Genomic DNA, 24,262 nt, shown 5'->3' with positions numbered 1-24,262 from the left:
TGGATATCCATTCATCCATCTACTCAACCACCCATCCATCCACCCATCCACCCACCCACTCAGCCATCATCCATCTACCCATCCATCCATCTACCCACCCACTCAACTTTAATTAAAAATGTCTGCAGTCCAGAAATGTTTCTGACAAGTAATACTGTCTGCTGGGCCACAGGGCCCTAACCACCTTCCAGAGTAGCAGATAAATGCTGATGAAAATCAACAACCCCATTTTTTACATACTATGCTACCAACAGCCAACATGGCACATCTTGTACCTTACTGAGGGGAAAGTGGAAAGTAGATGCTTCAGAGACAGAATCCTGGTGGTAACTTACTCCCTTGGGCCAGCTGATACGACTTTCTTTACAGTTCAGGTTGCAGCCACCCAAGAGGACAACAGACATGGGCTTAACGCAGTAGTTCTCAGGCTTCTTGGTTTTAGAAGTCTTAAAAACTAGTAAGGACCCTAAAGAGCTTTGGTTTACTTGGGTCATATCTATCAACATTTGCCACAGAAAAAAGCCTGAGAAATTAAAGAAATATTCACTAGTTTGTTTAAGATAATAAAAAATTCAAATACAAATAACATTTATATTACAAATTATGGGCTGGCATGGTTCAAGTGGTAAAGCACCTGTGTAGCAAGTGTGAGGCCCTGAGTCAATCCCCACTATTGCAAGATATATACATATATTATATTGTATAAGATATATATGTATATTATATTGTATATTATATATATATCTTGCAATATATATAAATATATATATTTTTTTCCAAATCAAAAAGAGTGATAATAGTGGCACAACTTATAGCTGTGAAAATATCCAACGTCTGATTAAGCAGAAGGTAGCTGGATTCTCACGTCTGCTTTTTTTTGTCAAAGTGTTTTCATATGGCTTTGTTGTTGGTTGAAGTATGTGAAGAAAACTTGGCTTCATATAAGCCTTTAGTTGGAAAAGGACAGAGTATTTTAAGTGTTCTCAGAACTGTGGCTACATCATGTGGCCACTGAAAACTACAGTTTATCAAATGAAAGAGTAAGAGTGGGGCCAGGCATGGTGGCTCATACTTGTAATCCCAGCTACTTGGGAGAAGAGATTGGGAAGACTGTGGTTTGAGGCCAGCTCAGGACAAAAGCTGGCAAGTGGAGCGAGCTTTCTCTCACTCCTGTTACTACTGAATCTAACTGGGGCTAACTGGGGGCAATGGGAGATGCAAAAAAGACAAATAATAGACAAACATGCACAAAGCTGGGGCCAGGTGTGTTGGGTTCTTTGATAGAGACGCACAACAGCCTCATTGCTTTTTTTCTCTATTATTCTCTTCATTTACTTTGCTTTTTTTCCTCTATATTCTTTAAGGCCTTTCTTCTAAAGTCTTTCTATAAAACCTTGCTTCTAAAGTCTTCTCTTCTATTCTTTAAAGTCTCAAAAATTTCCTTAGACTCGCTCTGTCTCATGTTCTCTCTTTAGCTTTCTTAAAGTCTCTGTGCTCAGACTTGCACTGTCCCATGTTCTCTTTAGCTTTTCTTTTGCTTAGCTTTTCTAAAGGCAATGTATAAAGTTCTTGGTGCAGACTTGCACTGTCCCATGTTCTCTTTAATCTCTAGTATAACTCAGCAGCCCACCAGCAGCATCATTCTTGCAAGCAGCCCACCAATCTATCCATCCTCCATCAAAAAACCTCGTGTCCTCCTTCAGTTAGTCTTTTATATCCAGTGGTAAACAAGGAGGTGGAGCAACAGTTCTCTGGGAGGGGTGTGACATTGTAACAAGAGAAACCTGTTTGCTACTTCTCTGAATGTAAACAATTCAGGAAAAGAAGCTGTGTTGCAGCTCACCTTCTTGCTCTCTTCTGCAGCTGGGGCTGTGCCAAACTCAACCTGTAAATTATTGGGCACAGCTGTGCTTTTGTAGGCTTCTCATAATCTGCTCCCCGCAGGCAAAACTCCATCTCAATCAATAAACCAGGTGTGGTGGTATGCACCTGTTATCCCAGCTGTGTTGGAGGTAATAGATAGTAGAATCTCCAACCAGGCCAACCCCAGGCAAAAACACAAGACCCTACCAGAAAAATAACTAATGCAAAAAGAGCTGGTGGACTGGCTCAAGTGGTTAGAGCACCCATCTAGCAAGTGTAGGCCCTGAGTTTAAACCCCAGTACTCCCCTCTCCCTCAAAAAAGGCAAATTATTTCTTCTGAGGAATACTATTAGGAATACTGCTCAGACCTTCTTGGGCCCAGGGAGCCTCACTCAACACTTTGCAAGCAGCTGGCTTTGTGGAAGGTGCCTGCTGGATAGAAGCAGCCGGGACCCTGCGACAAGGTTGCCCTGGCGTCCAGCATCATGGCGATGAATCTGGGCTGCTTGCCAGAAGTGCTTTCTCCATAACTCAGGATGTGTAACACACTGCATCACGAGGTGCCCTTCCATTAGGAATGGGGAAGCTAAGGATAGTGGAATTTCGGCTCATGTCAATGACTTCTCCAAGAAACTGTTCAAGACACCACAGCTCAAAAGATGAAGGAGATGCCTATTTTCTCTCTCGCTTCATTTTTATTTTCTTTACAAAATAGTTCCTTCACTCATAAGTGATCAACTAGGACATTTCTGAGAAATATTCTATCAATATTTGATGTCTGCTTGTCTTTCACATCCAAATGGAATAAATGGACAAATTTGGCATTCCTCCTCACCAAGGAAATATTGGGTATTTTCTCATTTCCCAGCACAGTATGAGCCTACCATTCTGAAAATTGAAGCAAAAGAGAAGCAACCACTTAACGAGGAAATGCCGAGAACAGAAAAATAAGGCTACAGGGAAGCATGTAAGAGTTGGTATCCACAGGGACCAGGAAGAGAGGAGAACTCACATTTGTTCAAAACTGCAGTTTCTTGTTTCTCTGAGCTTTTCCCTGTCCTTTTGTCTAGGACTATGTAACTTCAGTCTATGGTCTATTCCTTCTGGCCAGAAAGACTTACCTTTTGTTTTTACTTAGTTGATACCTGTCAGGTGTTGAGGTATCAGACTAGCTGTCACTCTTCTTACCCTCCTCTACCTCTCCATGTTAGCTTAGGTCCCCTTGACATTCTCACTGGACAGTTCTCCAGGCACATTTTTCACCCTTGTGGTAGATACGAGGTAGGGGCGATAATTCTTTACTTAGGGATAGCCTTCCCTTCTCCACTCTATGTTCCATGAAGATAAGGCTCATACTTTGCTACTTCAACAATCTCAGTGCATAGTATCTAGGTGCTCAATAAGTATGAATTGAGTAAATAAATCAACGGTTAGGGTCTACCAAGTTGACTTAGTTACACATACACTGGTATGCATGGCTGAATCTACCCAAAAGATGGTAATGGTGGAAGGAGAGATGTTGACCTTGGACCTTTTATTGGATACATAGTCCTAACTTACATTTTATTGTTTCAGTGTTCTTTTCACTCTTGTGCTGAGTGAAGTCATATCCCAAAATACACGAAAGGAAAATATTTTAAGTATCATCATATTAATTGTTGAATTTTTTCAATAAGATATAAACCTGGGGCTAGTAATAATTTATACTTGTCAGAGTCATAAACAACTACAATTTTATTTCCATTACTGCTAGTGTAATGCAAAGATGTATGATCTCTGGCGACTGTGGGCTTATAAATGTTTACAATCCTATCTGTGAAGCTGGAACACAGTCAGCTCTGAAAGCTAACAGAGAAACAGAAGAGACAGCAAGGCAGAGACCACCCTGACTTCCTCTCAGAAGAGTTTATCTCCTGTTCTCAGATTTCTTCAGGTCCTTGCTGCAGTACACACAGGGCATTCATTTTCCTCTGGAAACTTTTGTGTATCTAACTTCTATGACAACTCACCTTCCTGGGTCCACTCTATCACTTTTCTTTTCCTTTTCCAGCCCCTCTACATCCAACTGCATTAACTAGGGCCCACTACCACAGTGCAATCACAAGACTCCAGCATCATGCAGCAAAAGATGCAACACCAGACAGAGTCCTGGTCCTGTCTTGGCCAGTCACTTAATATATGCACCTTACCTTTCCATCTGTGAAATTACAAGCTTACAGACACTCTTCTCCCCTCTGAAAAATTATCTGCTCATAATACAGTCTTGTTTATTTGATGTCCTAAATCTGTCTTGCTAGCCCTGATCTCTGTCTGTCACCTGTCATATGCCATTTCAATTTAAATGCTGAGTAACATTCATGATTTGGAAGGTGTACATTGCTGGTAGCAGAGTAAATTGATGTCACTCTTTGAGAAAGAAATTAAGTAACTTGCCTCAAGAGTAATGAAATATGTTTATATTCTTTGACATGAACTGGTACTTCTAGGACTCTATTAACAAATAATTCAAAATATTGCCTTAAGGAAGTCATTATAAAGAAAAGTTTACTGCAAGAAGAAGGAGAAGATAAAAAAATAAGAATACAAATGACCAGCAGTTGGCATATTATTATGTAAATTACAATGCATTGTTTTTAATGTGAGTAAGCAGCCATCAAATGTTATTTATAAAAGGCTATACTGCACCATAAAAATGCATATTATGTATAATTTAATGACAAGTGAAAAGAACAAGACCTAAAGTACACATAAGTACTAGAACAACATATTAAAAGACCTAAATGATATAAAAAGGATAGTATTTGTCATTAGAGTTAATTTATTTTCTCTGATTTTTCATACTTATGACATATTTATATTTCTTGGGTAATTAGAAAACAATCTGATGACATCTTCTTCCTACAATCTTGCTTTTCTCTGGCTTTGCCATGGCTAAATGTGGCCTGAGTCTTCTCAGCACTGTAGGTGCTCTGCCCTGATGCTCCCGAAGGTCTTTTGATGTCAACCTTCACATGCTGAGAGCCCCATTGTGACAGGGAAACTTTCTTCACAACAGTAAACCCATTCCCTCTTCGCTTTCTTCCTAAACCTAGGTTCTCAACTACTCACACCAGTATGCATTTTAAACCTCCTCCACAGCAGCCAATGTCAGCCCACAAGATTTTGTACAGCTCATGTTCCACAACGGTCTCCTCAGACACAGCATTGCTTCTTATTATCTATTGATTTCAAACTTTGGTTCAATTATGGAACTTAATATGAGGCTTCACCATATTCCTTCCACCAAATATCTTTCCAACTTGTTAATTTATTTTTCAAATTTCCCCTTCTTAAATCCTCTACTTTGCCCAAACAGAGTTAATTCCTACCTTTAGGTTCCAACAAGGAAGGGAAATGTGGCTAGTTCCACACAAACCCAAAAGGGGATTGCTGCATTGCTGGTGAGGATGGGAAAGGCTGTCGACAGGCAGCATTGGTATAACAGAAGCAAGGTACAAGAAATAAATCTCATTTCCTTTTTTGGTAGAATCACAGCCTTACACCAGGGCAAGGGTTTCAGCAGGTGCCTGACAAAGTGTTCCAAGGCATCATGAAGACAAGACAGAGAGCTGAGTGAGTCAACCAAAGACTGAGAAACTGCCCACAGAGTCCTGAGCAAGAGAGGAGTCAACCTGCAGAGAAAGTTCCCTACATAGGCTAGAGGGTCTTGTATTTATTGCTGATCTTCACAACATTTGTGTGTGTTTGTTTTGTTTTATGAGACCAGGGTCTCACTATGTAACCCAGGCTGGCCTCAAACTCAAGATCCTCTCCTGCCTCTGCCTCCCAAGTTCTGGGATTATAGATGCAAGTCACTATGAGCCTAGCTCCATAAACATTTTTTAAAAATTAAAGACATAAATAAATAATTAGAAGCTATTCTTATTATACTTTTCAATTGAAATAGGCGGGAAGGTTAGCCAATACATTAAAGGGCAGAAAAAAAAAAGATTAAAAAGTCCCAGAAAATCAGACATTTCAGGCTGATATGAAGAACTTGAAATTAAATCCTTGCACACAGGTTCTGAAAAGTTACCTGGAGAAATGGTGATTTTAATTCAGCGATTTATTTTTGTTCGCTGTTTAGCATTAGATTAGTCCACATCACAGTAAGCATGGGCTGTGCATGGGGCAGACGGTGGCACTGGATGTCCTGCCCAGGAAGGGGCTGGTATTACAATTCTGCTGCAGAGGGACCAAGCTCTGTGATTACTGCTTCCTTGTTCTCTGGATTGTGAGATACAGGCTGCTGTGTGATGTGATGCCACTAACAAATGACTTCCTTTGCTACCAGACAATGTTAAGTGAGGCAGATTTCCCTCTGACAGCTCCTCTGTGTGTGTGTGTGCATTTGAAGCACTGTGTCATTCCTGAAGAATCTGAGGCATGAAGACAAGAGGTGGAAAGTCAGAGAAGGGAAGACAGTACTGGATTATGGCCGGCAGCTGCTGTCTCTTTCATGCTAAAGTCAATCATCCAAAAGGAACAAAAACAAACAAAAAAGAACCCTCCAATCTCTCAATCAGATTCCTGGATCTCACATCTAGAGTAGGAAAGAATGCCAAAAGATGTCATTTCTGTATTTGAGAAAGCTCACTGTCTTAGTATGAATTTTGCTTGACAATTATTTAAACTTCCACCATGTGAAATGCAGTAACTTTATATCAATTTAACATTGTGGTTCACACAAATTATTGTTTATCAACAAATTGGTTTTAAATAAGCCACCTGACACTGCTTAAACATAATGGAGAAAAAAGTATATATGTTGTCCTTTTAAGCTTCCACCTGAAAACTATCTTTGATTTTCATTATTAAAAAAAAAATCCACCTGCTATAAAATTTGTTAATAAGAAGAAGGAATGCAAAGATCCCAAAGGATGGACTGAAGTAAATTTCAAGATCACTAAACATCTGGATAATTTTTAAAGTAATAACTGTTCATGAACTTAGAATTCATTGATTCAGAAGAGGAAGACAACTGGCCAGGTATGATGGTACATTTCTATAATCCCTGTACTTGGAGGGTCAGGCAGGAGAAATAGGCAGGAGAAATGGGAGTTCAAGGCCAGCCTGATGTGCATAGTGAGACCTGGTCTCCAAAAAACAAAAACAAATTACAAAACAGCAAAAAGGAATACAACTGAAACTTTGGGACATTCACTAAGGCAAACTATTTTTCGTAATATCAACATATTAATTCTTTGTATACAAACAACAGTACTTATTACAGTGGAGCCTTAAGTTACTCATTAAAATATTCATTAGCACTTAGTTGATGTTCAAGAAGACAGCTCATGCTATTTTTAAATGTTAGGGCCATTAAATACATGAAGTCAATTCAGAATATTTATCAATTTTCAGCCACGTGCCAGAAGCTCACACTTGTCATCCCAGATACTTGTGAGATGGAGATAGGGAGAATCATGGTTTGAGGCCACCCTAAGCAAAAAGTTAAGTGAGATCCCATCTAAATAAACAGAGCAAGTATGATTCCCTATAATCCCAGCTACAGGGGAGCCATAGGTAGGAGAACTGAGGGCTAAGGCTCCTGAGGCACAAATGTGATACCCTATCTGAAAAATAACCTAAGAGCAAAAAGAACTGGGGGTATGGCTCAGTTGTAGAGTGCTTGCCTACCAAGCATAAGGCTCTGAGTTCAAACCCCAGTGTAACAAAAAAAAAAAAATAGAATATTTGTCAATTTTCAGATTTGAAAACTGAGGCCCAGAGAGGTGATGGATGCCTTGCCTGAGCCTAAGCTGTTGGTTACTATGAAGTGAGATCTAGAAGTTCAATGTCCAGTGCTATCAATTTCTTGACATTAAGTGAAGAGACACTGTGTGAGTGTCTGAGCACACAGTGACAGGTGTTACACATCAGACACAGAGGCCTGTGAAGAAGATCCTGGTTTCCTTAAAGGAACTTGTAGTCACAGTGGGAGACAGACCTGAAATGCTAAAATTCAACACAAGGTTTCGATTTTAAGGCAAAGTATTCATTCAAGAAACAAGACGATGTGATTAGCTTGTATTTTGATGTGGGCACATATAAACAGCAATCTTTGCTCACCATGAAGTGGGCAGGGAGAAGAAAGGCTGCGGAAAGAAAAAGTTGAATTCTTTCTGAAGCAGGGGAGGATTTAGAAGGAGAGGAGAGGTGTGCTGCCGAAAGATGGAAGTGCCTGAAAAGATGCCAACTACATTTCCATCTGTAAAGAGCTCTCCCCAAATTTGCTGATTTGTCACTGGTATCTGTAAAAATGACAGCACAGCAGTTTTCCTAAGGAGAGCAGGTGAGTGTTTTCTGCCTGTCCCAGTGAACAGGAAAGAAGACCTGAACTGGGGACTGTTCATGCAACGCCTTCTTACTCACTTGCACCTCGTTATTTCATGAATAAACTGAGGCAGCTTTCAAAAATATAGAACATAAGCTGAATGAAATGAATCACTGAAAAAAAAGACCAACCCAGGAGGGAAGCAGCACAGAGAAGAGCAGGCGACACAGGCCAGATGGGTGTTGACTGGCGGTAAGTAGAAGTGAGATGGGGATGGAAACCTTTCTAGCAATTACAAGATTCTCGTGCACTAGGTTAAAAATAAAACAATGTTGTAATTGAAGGGAGCCTGGCCTCTCCTAACATGAAATAAGAGAGAATTTCTCCCTCACCCCATAAAGAAGTCACTGAATGATGTCACAGGCGGTGGCCTCCACCCCCTGGTTGGTGGTCAGGCTATATGAGTAAGTTCCCATGACTGGCCTGTGTGCTGGTCCTTGGGGTCGGACCAGATCATCGTGTGGGGCACAAATCAGCGTCTCACATGCCCACTTGTACCACAAGAGTAAAATTCAGAATGTGAACCAGACTGGGGAACCACATGTTCTTCAATTCATATTGATTCATTTATTCATTCAACAAAAATCTATTGATCACATGTAATGTGACAGGCATGGGAATACTGCCAGGAGTAAAACACAGCCATTCCCATGGAGCTAAAGATCATAAATGAGAAAGTGAATGTTAGATGTGATAAATACTATGGGAAATACATAACCCAGGACAAGGTGAGAAGGGATGTGGTGGGATGTGGAAGGGCGCTATTATTTACAGAAGGTCATCACAGAAGATCTTGCGATATGGTACCATGTGGGCAGAAAGTGGCCCCACATGAGGAAGGAGACTATGTGCTATCTGAGAGAGAAGTATGGTAGGCAGCGGGTATGGAGGTCCTTAGTGTACTTGGTTCACCTGAGTAATGTCAATAGAACCAGCCAGGCAGAGAAGGGTGCAGGGCTCCAGGAAATGAAGAAGCCAGGGTAAGGTGAGAAAAGGGATGCTGATGGACGGGGTGAAGTTTTCTTCAAAAATCCCTCCTGCGACTGCTTTCACACAAGCCAAAGGCAGCTGAGGACCTCCAACAAACACCAGGCAATGGGACCAAGGTCATCTTGGCTTATACACTGTTATAAGACATGCAGGGTAATCATCCACCACAGACAGGCCCAGCTATGCTGCATGGAGGACACAGGTGGGCCTGCACCTGTGGGTTTCCACCTGTAGATTCAGTCAATTGCAGGACAAAAATATTTAGAAAAAATGGCATCAGTGCTGAATTGTTTTGTCTTTATTCCCGACACAATACCGTGTAACAGCTATTTGCAAAGCATTTACATTGCATTAGCTATTGTAAGTAACTGGTCTGTGCACAGGTTTTATGCCAATCCTACTCCATTTTAAACTGAGTCTTGAGTATCTACAGATTTTGGGATCCGAGGCAGGTTCTGGCAGCTTTCCTCTGCAGACACTGAGTCACTGAGTGACAACTGAGTTAAGGTAAGAAAACTAGGTTTATAATTTCTGTCATTTAAATATTCATAGAATGTCCTAATTTTGCTACCTGTTGGAACTTTGAAAAATTTTGGAATGCAAATTGTCCCTTCAGAAGCTGACTGACAGTGTGAAATCTTCCTCGCATCTAGGCTGAGAGCATGCTGTAAGCATCTTGCACATATGTGCAGTTTGATTTTAAAGACAATCTGGTGGTTGTGTGATACAGAATCTACTGTGCATCTAGGGCACTTACATGTGTCAACAAGACTATGTTACCAACTTAAAAAGGTAACCTGTATCTACTTCCCCATCCCAAGGGCACATATCCAAGACACTGAAAATTGGTATCGAATCATTCAAACAAATGAAAAGGAGGAAGGGATCAAAACACACCTCTGCCTGGTGCTGTGAGAAATGCTCTCTCAGGAGCCCATCCTACCAGCCTGTTATTTTCTCATAGGTATCAAGACGAAGGATCTATGAGGTTGTCAGTAATTGGTTCCATATCAAGTTCACAGACCTTGGTCTATCAGCAATTCCCCAGAAAAACATGACAAGTAAATGGCAATAGAAACAGCAGAGATCCTGCATTCTTGACAGACCTTGTTCTCAGGCGACAGAGAATCTATCAGTGGCCCATAGCACACCCTCTTTGTCCAAGGGCCACCTACACTTCACAGACAATAGAGAAAATGAGGTTTCAGACATGTGACAAGGAGAAAACCCACATGGAGATTAGGTGCTCAATATGAGCTTATCAATCATTAGTGCAAAAATCTGTGTGACATCATTTATATAATCATCTGTAACATTTAAAAAAATACTGTGTGAAATGACATGGACTCAATTACCTGTTCAGCTAGTAAGGAAGCTAAGCTTGAATATGCATCTGCAAACTCTGGGCCATATTTAATGGAGTCCTTCAGTAGGGTGATGGCTTCTTCTTTTTTCTCCTGGGACCTGTAAATAATAATGAGGGAAAAGAACATTTTTCATGAACACTTTGTTTAAATCCTATGACTAGACTTTAAAATCTCATCTCTTTCAGCAAAAATTTAGCCAATGCATTCTGGATTTTATTGCACATGAATTAAACTAGGGGCTGATAGTGTGTTCTGGTCTCTGACTTCTCACTGAGAAGAGATATGAAGATGGAGGTGCTTCTGCTGATTATTCACTGGTTTTTCTACCTTCATTTTCCTGCTATACAATTCTTGAGAGTTTACAAGTTTGTAAACAAGAAATGCTGGCCCTCAAAGAAGCAATTTGGGGGGCATTAACTGGGTGGCGTGGAGCCAGTCTACACTGACATGGAAGCTAATTTTAGTCCATGTCGAGTGTACCACACAGGCCAAGTTCTGAATGATGGCTGAGTCACTGACCCAAGATAAGCCAGGCCAAGTTGTCATATTAATCTTTGCTTAGGTGAGAAAAATTTCAGACACAATTTATGAAATTAGAAAATGCTGTGACCACTAGCTGGCAAAGAAAAATGAGCTCTTTTCTCCTCACATTTTTATTGAAAGCTGGGCTGGTTTTGCCTTTTGTTTTTTGGTCTTCTCCCAGTGTTTGTACTTCAGCTTAAGGAGGAGTTGGGGCCTGAAAGTTTGTAGTTAATATTTCTTGGGCAAAAGTTCCCTTTCCTGATAGAACTATGGAGGAACATTGTTCATTATCCTGATTTCAATACCTTTGAAGCTGAAAATGTTCTCTTGGCAGTGGTAATTTTGCTACTAATACAATTCCATAAGTACTGATCTCTTGTTAAGTACTAGACATTATCAGTAGCAAAAAAAAAAAGTAGAATGAATAGAAGCCCTTGAACTATAGAGAGCACATGGTCCAATGGTCTCCATCTTTACCAGTTACCAATATAGAGCTGTGTACCATATGTTCTTATAAATTTTCACATAACATTTTTAATTCTCACAACAACTCCATGGGGTAGGTGTTATTGTCCTAATAATATACTCATTTTTCTGATGAAAATATCCAGATTCAGAAAAGTCAAGTAATGCAGCTATGTTACACAATTAGTGTCCTGATTGTTCTTCCATTGAACTGCCACTGCTATTTTAACTATCTGGAAGCCTATTCCACAGAGCATGCCGCTCTCAGTGTGACTCGTGGACCAGTATCATCAACATCACCTGGAAGCTTGCTATAAATGTAGAATCTTGTCTACTGAGTCAGACCCTGCATTTCCAAAAGACTCCCAGGTAGTCTGCTTGTCAGAACTGCTCCATGACTTAATCAAAAGCAGATGAGAGCAGCTGGGCTACAATCCCTCTACAGGTCCAGGTGCAGGACCAGGTCTGCAGGATGAAGTTATGTAGAGGGAAAACTACCACTGATTCCACAGCTTGAATTCGTAAGTACCAGAAACAGCTTAGTCAATTTCATCTAGAAGGGAGTTTCCCAACACGGAGTTGGGTAGAAAAAAAGTCATGATTCCAACACAGACATTGGATTTGATTTAATTTGGTAAACATTTATCATTAGGAGGTGGCTGTCCACACTGTCTTCTCCTTATTGAGGTCTAGTTAACTCCTAATGGGCGCCTCTGAATGCACTGTCCTGTCTTTGAAAACAGGGTGTCTAACACCTGCGCCCTTAACTGTGTCCTCCTTGGGATGTGGCTTCAAAGTTGCATGGTTCTAATAAATTTGCATTACAGCTTTCCTGTTGATTCATTCAGTCAATGAAATTTTTAAAAGTGCCTGTAAGACTTCATGGAAGCCCATTATCTTACAAACACTTGGGTTTCTACTCTAACATATCTTGAAGTAATTCCTCCACTGGTGTATATTTTTAAATGAAAGTAAAGTTTTTAAACCTGATAATCTGACCATTGATTTTATGGTTAGCAGAAAGAACTGTTCCTCTAACGATTTCATAAATCTTTACTAACATTAATTTAGAAATCCTTCTAGAGCCCAAAGGATGATACAGACTTAGGAAATTAAGGCTGAAAATTAAGTCCCACCAGACATTGTTTAGTTGGATATTATTCAAAATCAGCAGAGGGGAAAAACACAGCAATTTGATAAGAATGACTTAATGGTTTTCATTTGTTGACTCACATCAGTTAGATTGGAAATTTAGACCTTTTGTGTATGAACTCCACAAGATTATCACTTAACAGTCTATGAATGTAAACTCTTGAGCCTGTCCTTTAATGTTCATGTGTCACAAGGGACAAGTGCCATCAAAGCTATTCAAAGGGATTCCTTGTGCAAAATGGCAACTCAAAAAATCCCTTGAGAGACTGACAGTCTTTAAGGAAAACATCTCATTATGTGATTGGCTTAGAATATGAGTTTATAAATTGCAAAGATTTGAGCAGAGAGGACATTCCCTGTTGGCCTAGAACTCTGGAATAATTCCGGTTCTGCATGGGAAACTGTGAGAATCACTAGGCACAAGAGGTCAGATTTTGGCAGATACTTTACAGTGCTTTTTTGTTGGTTTGTTTAGCTTCTCTCTCAGTACTGGTGATTAATGGTGATTGACCCTAGGGCACTGAGGATGCTAGGCAAGTGCTCTAGCACTGAGCTACATGCCCAGCCATACAATGCATTTCCAAGAAAGCCCAAACAATTGTTAAATAATTCTCTTGTTCTGAAAAGGAGAGGCATAAGAGAGAATGTTTCTTTTATAATCTCTCAGGCACTGCTTGATAGAAGTTTAAGGAATATGTATAATGTAAACACAATAATTCATGGTATCTAAGTAGAACCTTCCTTGGTTATATAGTAATATGATTTCCAAGTGAAAACTAAGCTTAATTTTAATTTGCACCTGATTTAGTAACACCCCCTTTCATATTCACGTTAGGGCACATGTTCCTCTGATAATCATCCCATGTTTAAATCGGGGGCAAGATTCATATAATTTTATTGGATTTCTAAAGTCCAGACGGTTTTGCTTGTTGACATCTGAGTTCACACTCTTAGTTCATACGTCTTCTAGTTCCTCTTTCTTTTCCTTTTATGACATAGAATTGAGAGATATTTTTGAAAGCACTGCTTTTAACATATTCCCTTACATAAAAATCTTAATTAATACTCAACTGCCTACAGATAGACTCAGTCTAAGACTATTTACACCGAGGGACCCATTATTCAGCCAGCCTGAGTGGCTATGGGCATCTATTCTGCAGAATCTAACAGATCACCTCCTCCACTGAGGTGATTCTCTACTGCACCTTAAAATCACCTGGGGTGCTGGAAAAGGCCTTTGTGTTCTGAGGTTGGATGTCTGAGTAGGAAGCTCTCTCCATGAATATAGCTGTCATTCAGATTTGAGAATTATGGATAAGTCCAACCTCCTTGATTACAGTAGTAGAAAGTGAGACTCAGAGAGACTCCATGTTTTGCCTTGGTCCTAAGAAAAAAGACTAGCCAAGGTCTTGGGCCTCACAGCTTGGCATTCTTATTTTGGCCCCTCACAGAGGCTCTTGCCCTCCTCCCCACTCAACTTCAGGCTCCCCGTGAAGCCTTCCCTGACTTGCTTAGCTCAGAGCACAATTCCCTGCCCATAGCTCCTAAATATGTAACACAACTGGAAAAAATGTTAATGTATATGCATGTATGTGTATGTGTATCTTCATATATATCCATACAGGTCAAGCATTCCTAAATCTGAACCTTAAAATGCTTCAAAATCTTAAATTTTCAAGCATTGCTCAAAAAGTTTTAGATTTTGGAACACTTTGAATTTGGGAATTCAAATAAATTTAAATTTAAAATGTATTATTTTCTTTATTTCTAGATCTTTGTAAATCTTAAATAAGTTTCCTTGTGTTGTAATAAAATTTGACAGAGGGGGACAACAGAATTACCAATTTTGCATCTGTTTCTACAGCTGTTTAAACCTTATGGAATGGACCATTTGGAAGGCTGCAGCTTCCCAAGCCTGACTAGGAATCACAAGCAGATCGTAAGTTAGTGTCCATTTATTGAACACTCAGTAGCTATTGGGCCCAGTGAAGCAGCTTAACTGACCTGACCTCTACATGGTAGCTAAAAGCACAAACTCAAAAACCAGACTGGTTCTACCCTACTTCTACCACTTACTATTTCCTTCAGCAATAATCTGACCTTCCCATGTCAGCTATACGTCAGCTTATGGTAGATGTGATATATATATTTTGACTTTTGTTAATTCATTTGAAGTTTCTAAAATTGCACATAGATAACTATCTCCTCTTCTTATTTTTTTTTAAATCCGGGAGAAAATGATGTTTTTGAAATTCTTTTATAAGTAATATACTTCCACATTTCAAACTATAGACAAGAAACTTTGATTAGACATCAGAGTAGTTTTTTTTCCTCTCTGTTACTACAACAGGGTTTTTTTGGGGGGGAGTATTTTATTTACTGTGTAAATTAGGCCAAGCAACTGGAATAAAGAAAGCTATTTTCTGCAAAGGAAAGAGAACATGAATGATTTTGCTTGTTACATTTCTTTTTCCTGGTTAAAATTTTCTCCCCTATTTTATTGCTAGGGCTGTAGAAATTTTCACCTGAATTAAACTCTGTTTAAAAAATATTTTAGTCTATTTCACCAACAAATATTTACTTTCCACCTGGCTAAAAAGTTAAATTTATATCACCACTATTAATAATAAATCTGTGTGTCTGGTTTTATTCTCACTCAGACACTTTAAATATTTAGCTACTTCAATTTGATTTTTAATAACCAATTAAAAGTATTGCTTTTATCATAAAACTGATACATTGGTTGTGGAAATATGCTATGAGATGAGATGGTTATAGTTTACTATAACATCAGTAAAGCTGTGATTAAAAATTGGTAAGAAATACCTATGCTTGTTTCCTCAAGCAAATCAAAACACAATGATCTGGTGAGGCAAATTCTCAAAATCACAGGGGATGTAATCACTATTCCCAAGGTAGTGCCTTTTGGGTTCTGGTTGCATCCGCATGGTCATGTTGGCAGTACCATCATCTTGCCCTTTGGTACCACAACAGATTTTAATATGGTAATCATCATACCTAAATTATTAGGATTACATTAAATGCAAAATACCACCAGTGACAAAGGGAGTCATTACCCCAAGTCTCCTTCTCAGGCAAACACGGAGGAGAGGAGGCCTCAGTGCTGGTGATCAGAATCCACTAGGCTGACATGAGAGCCACATAGAGCAGGGAGTCGGCACACTTTGGGGGTGACTGCAAGAAGGAACCAGGAACATTTTTCATCTCTTCTTCAGCCACGCCAGAAAACTTCCCAGAAAAGAAAGGTTTAAGCAGTTGTTTCCATGTGAAAAGAGGTGGGAATTACAAGAGAGGCAGAAAATTTCCAGTAGACAGCATGAAATTTCTTAATAATGGGAATTACCTATGTGCTTGGATTGTACAGATCACCCCTGGGCCAATGTAAGATAGCATTAACACTTCCTAATGCTTTTGTTTTGGCTCTCTAATAGGTAGTTTAGAGAAATCAGAAGCCTTTTATTGATATAAAAGCCTCATCTATGTAGGACTACCTGGCTAGCCAGTTAGACCGAATTGACAGGTCAATTCAAAAGAGGGAAAATATTTTTAAAACATTTCCCTTTGAAGAAACCAAGCATGTGATATGGATTATTAAGTTCACAGGTTGTTTCTCTGAATTGTATTTTTTTAGGAGGCCTGAATTAACTAGGCCACAACCGATAAACAAATAAACCAAGCCAAACCTCAGTGTATGCCATGGGTATGCTTTGAACTCGGATTCACAAAAAGGCACATTGAGAATCCCTTCGGAAACTCATGTGACAATAAGGACTCTCTGAGCCTCTGTTACAGGCTCAACTGGCACTGACTGAACTATCAGGAAACTCTGCAGAGGTGAGAAAGTGGCTAAGAGGAAAATTGCTCCAGGATTAGGCAACAGCCCATGAAGGTCCTTATCTACTAAACAGTCACTGAATGATGAATGATAATCCTCCAAAATATTCTGTTTTCACTTCTCCCTTAGATAAACACTTCTGAAATTTTACTGCTTAAATATCCCCAGATGTTTGGTAAAATGCAGAATCCCAGGCCTTTGAAGCATTAGTAGGCCTTGCATGTGGCCCAAGAACCATTATTCCTAATGAGCCCCATGAGTGATTCTGTTGAGGGTGGTCTTTTGCCTGTGCTTCAGAAACTCTGCCCTGCCATATATGTGAATTTGCCTGGTCAATATGAAGCTAAAAAGGGAGAAAGAAGACTTCCTTCCCTATGACACTGCAATGAGGCAGTGACTGGTTGATTTGCCTCAAAAGAGGGACTTCTGATGGGAGTAGGTAGAGGGCAATAAGGGGGAACTGTAGCTGGAGAGCCTCTCACACAGAGGCTCTATTGTAGATGCTGTCTGTGTGTAGACGTCTCAGCTTCTGCACCATTCATATAAGCATCATAACATACATAAACGCCTTCTATTATTTTGAAGCAAAACTCCACTCTTAAATTTCCCCAGGAACTTCCAACAGGCAAAAATCCTGAGAATGGGTTCCTGGGACTTGTAACATCTTCATCACTGATTTCATAAGAGAAACATTAAATAAAAATTAGATCTCGTTCAAAATGTGCAAATTTCGCCATTAAACATTTGTGATTTCACAGGGAATTTTCCCTTTGGTTATATAACAGTGGGGCTGTTTTCCCATGTGTTAAGTAAAAACATTCACATCATCTCACTTTTCTGGCTCTAGCTCAATGACAGATATTTAGCAAAAGCAAATACAGCTTTGCCACATTTTCTTTTAGTAATTAAAGACCTGTTAAGTTTGTCAATTTAGAAACCTTTTTGGATTCCTGTCTAAAATCTCACAACACATTCATTTAAACTGAAAGCAGATGCTTGCTTTAAAAAGTATTGACATTTGGGGAGAATTTAGGAAATGCCGTTACAGAAGTAGATGGGTTTGGCAATGTACTTGGATCTACTGCAATAAAACTTCCCATTAACCACAGCGTGAACCTGAGGGCTGGGCAGCCCTCTTAATTACTGTTCTTAGTTGGGGTGTTTGGTTGTTGGGGTGTGTTGTTATTGGATCCAAAAAAATGATGTCTCTCGTAAACAAAAAAGACTGATTTTTTTTTTGGCAGACACTTTACACTTTTAATAGTTTTTCCAAAGAACTGAATTGTGAGAGTCAAACTGTACATGTCTGACAGAGATGATCTTTTCAAAGCACGTGTTTTCTATGGCTCTACTACCTTTCCCATATGGAAAGAGAAGAAAATGTGGATACACTCTGTGTAGCCTGTGTATAAGTTTGCTGAGCACGTCTTGCACAATGCAATGGACAAATGGCATGTAACTTGCTGTGGTTCACCCTGATTTTCCTGCTTTATGTTTTACAGAAGTAAGACACAAGCCTGGAGGATAAACTTGTGTTATGTGATGGTGCAGAATGAAAAAAGAATTTGTTTCAATTCACAATTATACTCACTCTAGGAAAAGTCAGGGAGCAGGTCTCTTCTTCCCTCCTACAACCCTTATACCCCATCCCCAAATCTGGAAAGCGAGTAGACACAGAGCAGCAGACATGGGGATGGGATTGATAAAGACCTCACACGGGCTGGCATAGAATGGGTCCCCAGGAATGCTAGTCCTGAGTCTCTTCCTTTACTGCTTTGGAACAGCTTATGATGTCTTTATCATTAGCTTGATGAGGTCATTGCTTTGCACCTGGGCAGAAGGATGCCTGCGCCACTGTGGTCCTGCCCCTGCATGTGAGGAGTTGGTTCTCCGCCCAGTGTATTGAGGATCTAGGGGAAACTCCCTCCAAGCCAGCATCCCTTCCAAGCTCCAAACTGGTCCCAAGGCGGCATCACTTCAAAGGGCAAAACTAGTCCGAAGCCACCATTGTTTCTAAGCACATGTAAATATATATGCTAAGCCCTTTTGGGATTTGAAGAAAAGCATAAAAAACAGGCACCCTTATGGGGAACTAGCAGAAAAGGGGGCTCATTTACCCCACAGTGGCTTGAGGCTCAGACTGAGCTCTTCAGAACTTAGCTCTGCCTCCTCAGCTGAATGTGAGGTTAAGGTGCTTCACCTCTAGGAGCCTCAGAGCTGAATCTGTGACATGTGCAGTCCCTGTAATGGCAGAATACACACACATGGGCAGTGTGCTCAGCAGTGTCAGAAACGTTAGCTCCCCTTGCTCCTCCCCTACGCCAGCCAGATTCCCACCCAGAATTTTTGCCTAGCTGGTTTCTCGGCAGGGTGGGTGCTGTTTCAGCACAAATCCAGCCTCTGAAGAGAAAAGTGATTTTGCAAGCTCTTCTTTGGTCCTCTACTTAAGTTAGGAGACTAGAAGCCTGTGGTCACAGTTAAAGCTGCAGGTTCTCTTGAGGTCTCTGTGGGGCTACCTGATTCTATCTCTTATTTTAAAGAGAATGAATCTGAGTCTCTAAGAGCTATTGCCTAGAGCTATTTGACTGCACAGGTAGAAATGCACTGATTGACTCTGATTCATTGTTAATTTTACACCAAGAAGCTGAGCTTCAAATGGGATGTGAGTAATTATTTTTGGGGTAAAAATAATAACAGCTAAGCAGTATTTCATGTGGATTGGGTGCCAGGTCTTATATTAAGTGTTTATAGGCATTATCATATTTGATACATACGAAGGACATAGTCACTAGTATTATGTCTATTTTCTAGCTGAACAGCGAGATAAAGTTATCCTCCCAAGTCACACACAAACACTCAGAGCTGAGATTAGAACCCACCAGGCTTTACTGGTTACTAGTCCTGAGCAGAGTGCACCAGGAACAACAACGCAGCAGAAAGCTCTGGCTTTAGAGGTCCTCTTAACAGTTTATTGGCAGGTGTCCCTCTCCTAACCAACTCCCTGCTTATGACAGAGCATGATGTCTGTCCTCCAGCTGGCCTAGGTGGCCAGGATCTTGAGACCTTTGGAAGTGTCATGTTAGCCACCATTCAAGTGTCAGTTACTGTCGTCCCTTGCACTTGGAGGGGGATGGTGGCAGGAAGGTTAATGGCAGAGAGCCCCGCAGTGCTGCCCAGAAGACAGGGCATGGCATGGGAATGCATGGCTAGGGAGACTGGGCCCTGTGTGCCGAAGGGAGAAATAGGCAAGTTGGCAGAGTAGGTACAGAGTCACCTTTATGGCATAGCCATAAAGGCAGCATCACCTGCCCATGTTTTTCCTGGGATGACCATATGGACCACAGGCAGGTGTGGGCCGAGGGAGCACAAAGCATGTGCACATTATTTTTTCTGTCCTGGCTTCTCTTCTTGACTTACATAGAGCATTTTTAGACTTCAAAGCCTTTTGATCATCTCCAACAATCTACACATTGGGTTTTGTTTCTGTGAAAGGGCAAAGTTGAACTATGGGGCTTAAGATTAAAAAATTGAGGTGCTTGTCACTCTAAAGTAAAACAATGTGTGCAAAAAGGAATTTCCAACACTTATTCACATCTATAACAGCTAGTCTCATACCTTAATTAAATCACTTCTTCTTTAATCCATCTCTCCAGTCACTGGAGGTCATTCTACAGCATTGCAAATGAGACCAGGAAAGAGGAGGAACTTGCAGGGAGAGGGATGATTTGCAGGACAGACTCCTGAAAACTCTTGTACTTGACAAAGCAGTCTGGCCTGTTTAAGTTATCTTCTGCTAGAAATATTTATATAGGGAAAGAAAACAATGACATTCTAATTCCTTCAAGAGAATGCAAGCAAAACCAAGGGCTCCATAAAGCTTGCTCTCCCCTGCAGTGCTTCCTGTGTAGACCTGTCTTCTGCCCTCAGCAGTGTTTATGGCAGCCATCAGAGCAAGAAGATTGAGGAAAGGGTACTTTCCTTGCAAACCACATTATGGGTTTGAAACTATTCAAATTCAACTTGAAAGTAATCATGGTATGATTGAGTACAGTTGTGGTGGGGGAGAAATTAAAAAATGTTTTAACAATTAGCACTCTGTTTATAAACAAATAACTCCCAAATCATGGGTAGTAGACAAACATTCTTATCATTTCCCAGATAAATGAGTTTCGGACAGACACTGACCACGAGTGTCATGTCTAACTTTAAAACCTTAGTAACTAAAGTTCTAATTTTAAAACCTTACAAACAGTCTCGGTAAATGTAGTTTGGCCAGTTAGTATTTCTCAACTATTGACAAGTGGTCTGTCTAGCTGCCCTCTGGGTTTACAAAGGATGGAAGAACAGTGGAAAATGAGGAGGACTGTGGCAGGTTTATGGAAAGTTCTAGTGGTGAGACGTTTGAAGTATGTGTACGTATGCAATGGACATTCAGTAAGTTTCTCAGGTGTTCTTAAATTTATAGGGAGGAAGGAAGAAAAACAGAGAATATATGGATATAGAAGACCAAAATAATGCAATAAAATACAGAGCTTCAAAAGCAGCAGGGGGTCGACCATATCATATTCTTCATGTCAGACAAATTAAGAGAGTAAGACTGGAGAGCAGCCCCACCAGACAGCTGTATAACCAGGCCAAGAGGAAGGAGAAGCACCAATGTGAACCACTCCTCTTGCCAACCTGATTAGTTAGGAGAAGAACTAACTCCACAGAGGGAGTAGCTCCAAAGAGAGAGATTCCTTAGAGGAACCTGGGGCATGTGGAAGTTTCTGGAGTGGAAAGAATGTGTAGAGCTAACAGAGACCCCATGATAGTGGGTGAGAGAGAAGAAAGAAACAAAAATAAGAACACATGAGGATTTTACAGTAATGGCTATTAATAGCTAAAATTAAAAAAGACAAACACCCTCAAGTATTAATAAGGACATGGAGCAAAGGAAACCTCTCACTATTTCTGATGGAATAAAAATGCTATACGTACTTTAGAGATCCGTTTGGTAATTTCTTAAGATATCAATGAAATATTTACTCAAAATTCTCCTATGGATTTTCCCAAGAAAACTGAAGGTACACAGAAAGGAACATGAATACTCACAACAGACTTACTCACAATATAAACAAACCAAGTATCCATCTACAAGAATATGGATAAAAATCTAACAGCATATTATTACAGTGGAATACTTGGAGATAAAAAAGTAATGCAACAAAATGGGTAAATCTCAAAAGCCTATGCTAAGTGAAACTATGCAGATGCCAAAGAGGATACATTAAACAGTCACCTACGAAAGAAGTTCTGAAACAGGCCATACTAATTCATGGTGAACAAAAAATTAGAGCAGAGATTACCTTGCGGGAGGAGAGGTTTACTAGAAAAGAGGTATGAGGGTCTCTCTGGGGTAATGGAATAATCCAGGTTATTTTGGGGGTAATTACAAGAATATATGACTCTGTCAAAACTCATCACACTGAATACTTCAGTCATTTTATTGCATGCTAATTATGTCTTAATATTTTTTAAAAATCCATAAACACACTAAAAGGAGGCAAGATAATTCTTTTTTCATGGAAAATAAAACAAAGAAGACATTTGCTTTTCTGTGGGCAAAAGATTTTGAGATCAGGAGCAGAGAAAGTGTAATAATTCACCTTGAACGACTTGACTATTCTTAGTAAAAGTAGGGTAACATCATCTTCTGGTTTTGCTCACAGAGCACTAAGGAGGGGAAAGAAGGATGAAGCATAAGGAAAATGAGACATCACAAAAGTCTTACAGGGATGAATCTCCAACAACTCTTAACCTCTGCTCTTGGTTTTTGTTTTTTATCATGCTCTTTTCAGATTTTGCAAGCATCACCTTCAACACAGATTTGTGTTCTTCTCCTCCAGCAACTGACAGATTGGATGATGCTTGAGGGCACACATTTCCACAGAGGAAAACACTGCTTCTTAGGGTGGGAGGCAGTAGTGAAAATCACCTTAGGCATTACAACCAACTGTGGTCTCCCAAAGCTCAACTTTACCTAGTAAAGCTTACTCTACTGTGTTTAACTGGACAGAGGATGATTAGGAAAAATGTCTAAAAAGTTTCCTTATGAGGAGAGCTAATAATGAAAAACAGTTGAGAAATCTGGTGTAGGGAAAGCAAAATACAGGCAACAGGGATCTAATGCTGGCCTGGTCGGGCAAGTATACCATAGTCAAGGTGTCAAAGTATTTAAGTTCACATCACGCACATTACTAACATGGATCAGGTATATGAAAGGTAAGATTATAAACTGCAAACATAAAAATCAGAGAACAGAAATTCCAACAGCAGTGCTGATCAGGCCAGCAGGAATGAGGGAGTAGAAGGAAAAGAACCCGTTCACAGAAGGTCCAGGATAGAAAGCAACTGAGCACAGAGAAGAGCTAAGAGGTGGCAGTTCCTAACCATAGCTCCCTCAAAGGGTCAGGAGCAGTAAGAGAATAGCAGAGAGCAAAGGTGAGAAGAGGTAAGAAACTAAGGTCAAAGAAGGTCAAAGGTACCAGAGAATGAAAAGGTTCACATAATTAGGAAGTCAATGGCACGACCATGCTGGTGAATGCCCCTACTAGAGCAGACATGTGATGACTCCAGAGAGGGAAGTAAAGAAAGTGGGTGGTTGACATAAGTACTGAACTTACTAGAGATGGCAGCACAGGTAGGTGAGCAGTGGAAGGTAATTGCCCTGCTGCTCAAGTCCCTGGTGGTGATGGGAGATGTGTAAAATGTTGTGAGGATGGAGATGGTGTTATGAGATGCTGAACTGGGCTTTAAAAAGCTAGGATAAGGAGATCTGGAGACAGATAGGTATGAGTTAGGCAAAGATTGTGTGTATGTGTGGGGGGAGAAAGTGACTACAGATAAGTGAAGTGGGAAGTAACCTAACTACTTATAGGTCACCATGGGAATGGAGGTGGGGAGTAGTATTTCAGTCTAAGAGCAGGATGAGGAAGTCATCCACTCACAATTGACACACTAATGTGTAGTAAGGGTATTGAAACATACTTCTTTATCCATTAGAGTGGCTTTTTGTGCTCTCTAGGGCTGCAGCTAGAAAGGAAAGAAGGAGGCCACGCATGGTGGCTCACACCTGTAATCCCATTTTGGAAGGTGGTTCAGGATTATGATTTGAGACTAGCACAAGCAAAAAGTCAGTGAGACCTCCATCTCAATCAATAAACTAGGTATGGTGTTACACACCTGTGATCTCAGCTGTGCAGGGGGCATAGGTAGGAGGGTCATGGTCTGAGGTGGCTCAGGGAAAAAGTGAGATCCTATTTGAAAAATAACGACAGCAAAAAGGGATGGGTATGTGGCTCAAGTGGTAGAGTTCCTGCCTAACAAGTGTGAGGCCCTGAGTTCAAAACCCAATAAAGGAAAAAAAAAGCAAGCAGAGGTGAGAACTACTATTTTGAATGTATACACTTCCTTTTTATGAAAGAGCATGTGATGATGACAAGGTTATGCAGAAATATATCCCAAACATTTAAATCTATTATAAAATAATGATTACCATTCTTTTTGTGATCTAGTACATCTGATTAAAGAAAATAAAAGGAATTCTATTATCAAATTGATCTATATCGTTCAATTATTGAACATTCCATTCCATTTTCTTTGAACCTATTTCACGGGTGTCCTACAAG

The 24,262-nt window shown here is 40.2% G+C and overlaps 1 protein-coding gene across 3 annotated transcripts in view; it reads right to left on the bottom strand.

Annotated features, from left to right (window-relative positions):
* The window catches only part of Tmtc1 (transmembrane O-mannosyltransferase targeting cadherins 1), a 253,495-nt gene that overhangs the window by 24,414 nt on the left and 204,819 nt on the right, over positions 1-24,262 (bottom strand). For all 3 annotated transcript variants that reach the window (XM_074083024.1, XM_020179962.2, XM_020179959.2), the window contains one exon: positions 10,586-10,694. In XM_074083024.1, coding sequence (XP_073939125.1) covers positions 10,586-10,694 — 109 coding nt within the window. The remainder of the gene's footprint in view (positions 1-10,585; positions 10,695-24,262) is intronic.

Source organism: Castor canadensis, chromosome 8, assembly GCF_047511655.1.
Source record: "Castor canadensis chromosome 8, mCasCan1.hap1v2, whole genome shotgun sequence".
Taxonomy (NCBI): Eukaryota; Metazoa; Chordata; class Mammalia; order Rodentia; family Castoridae; genus Castor; species Castor canadensis.
This window is presented reverse-complemented; position numbering and strand designations above follow the sequence as displayed.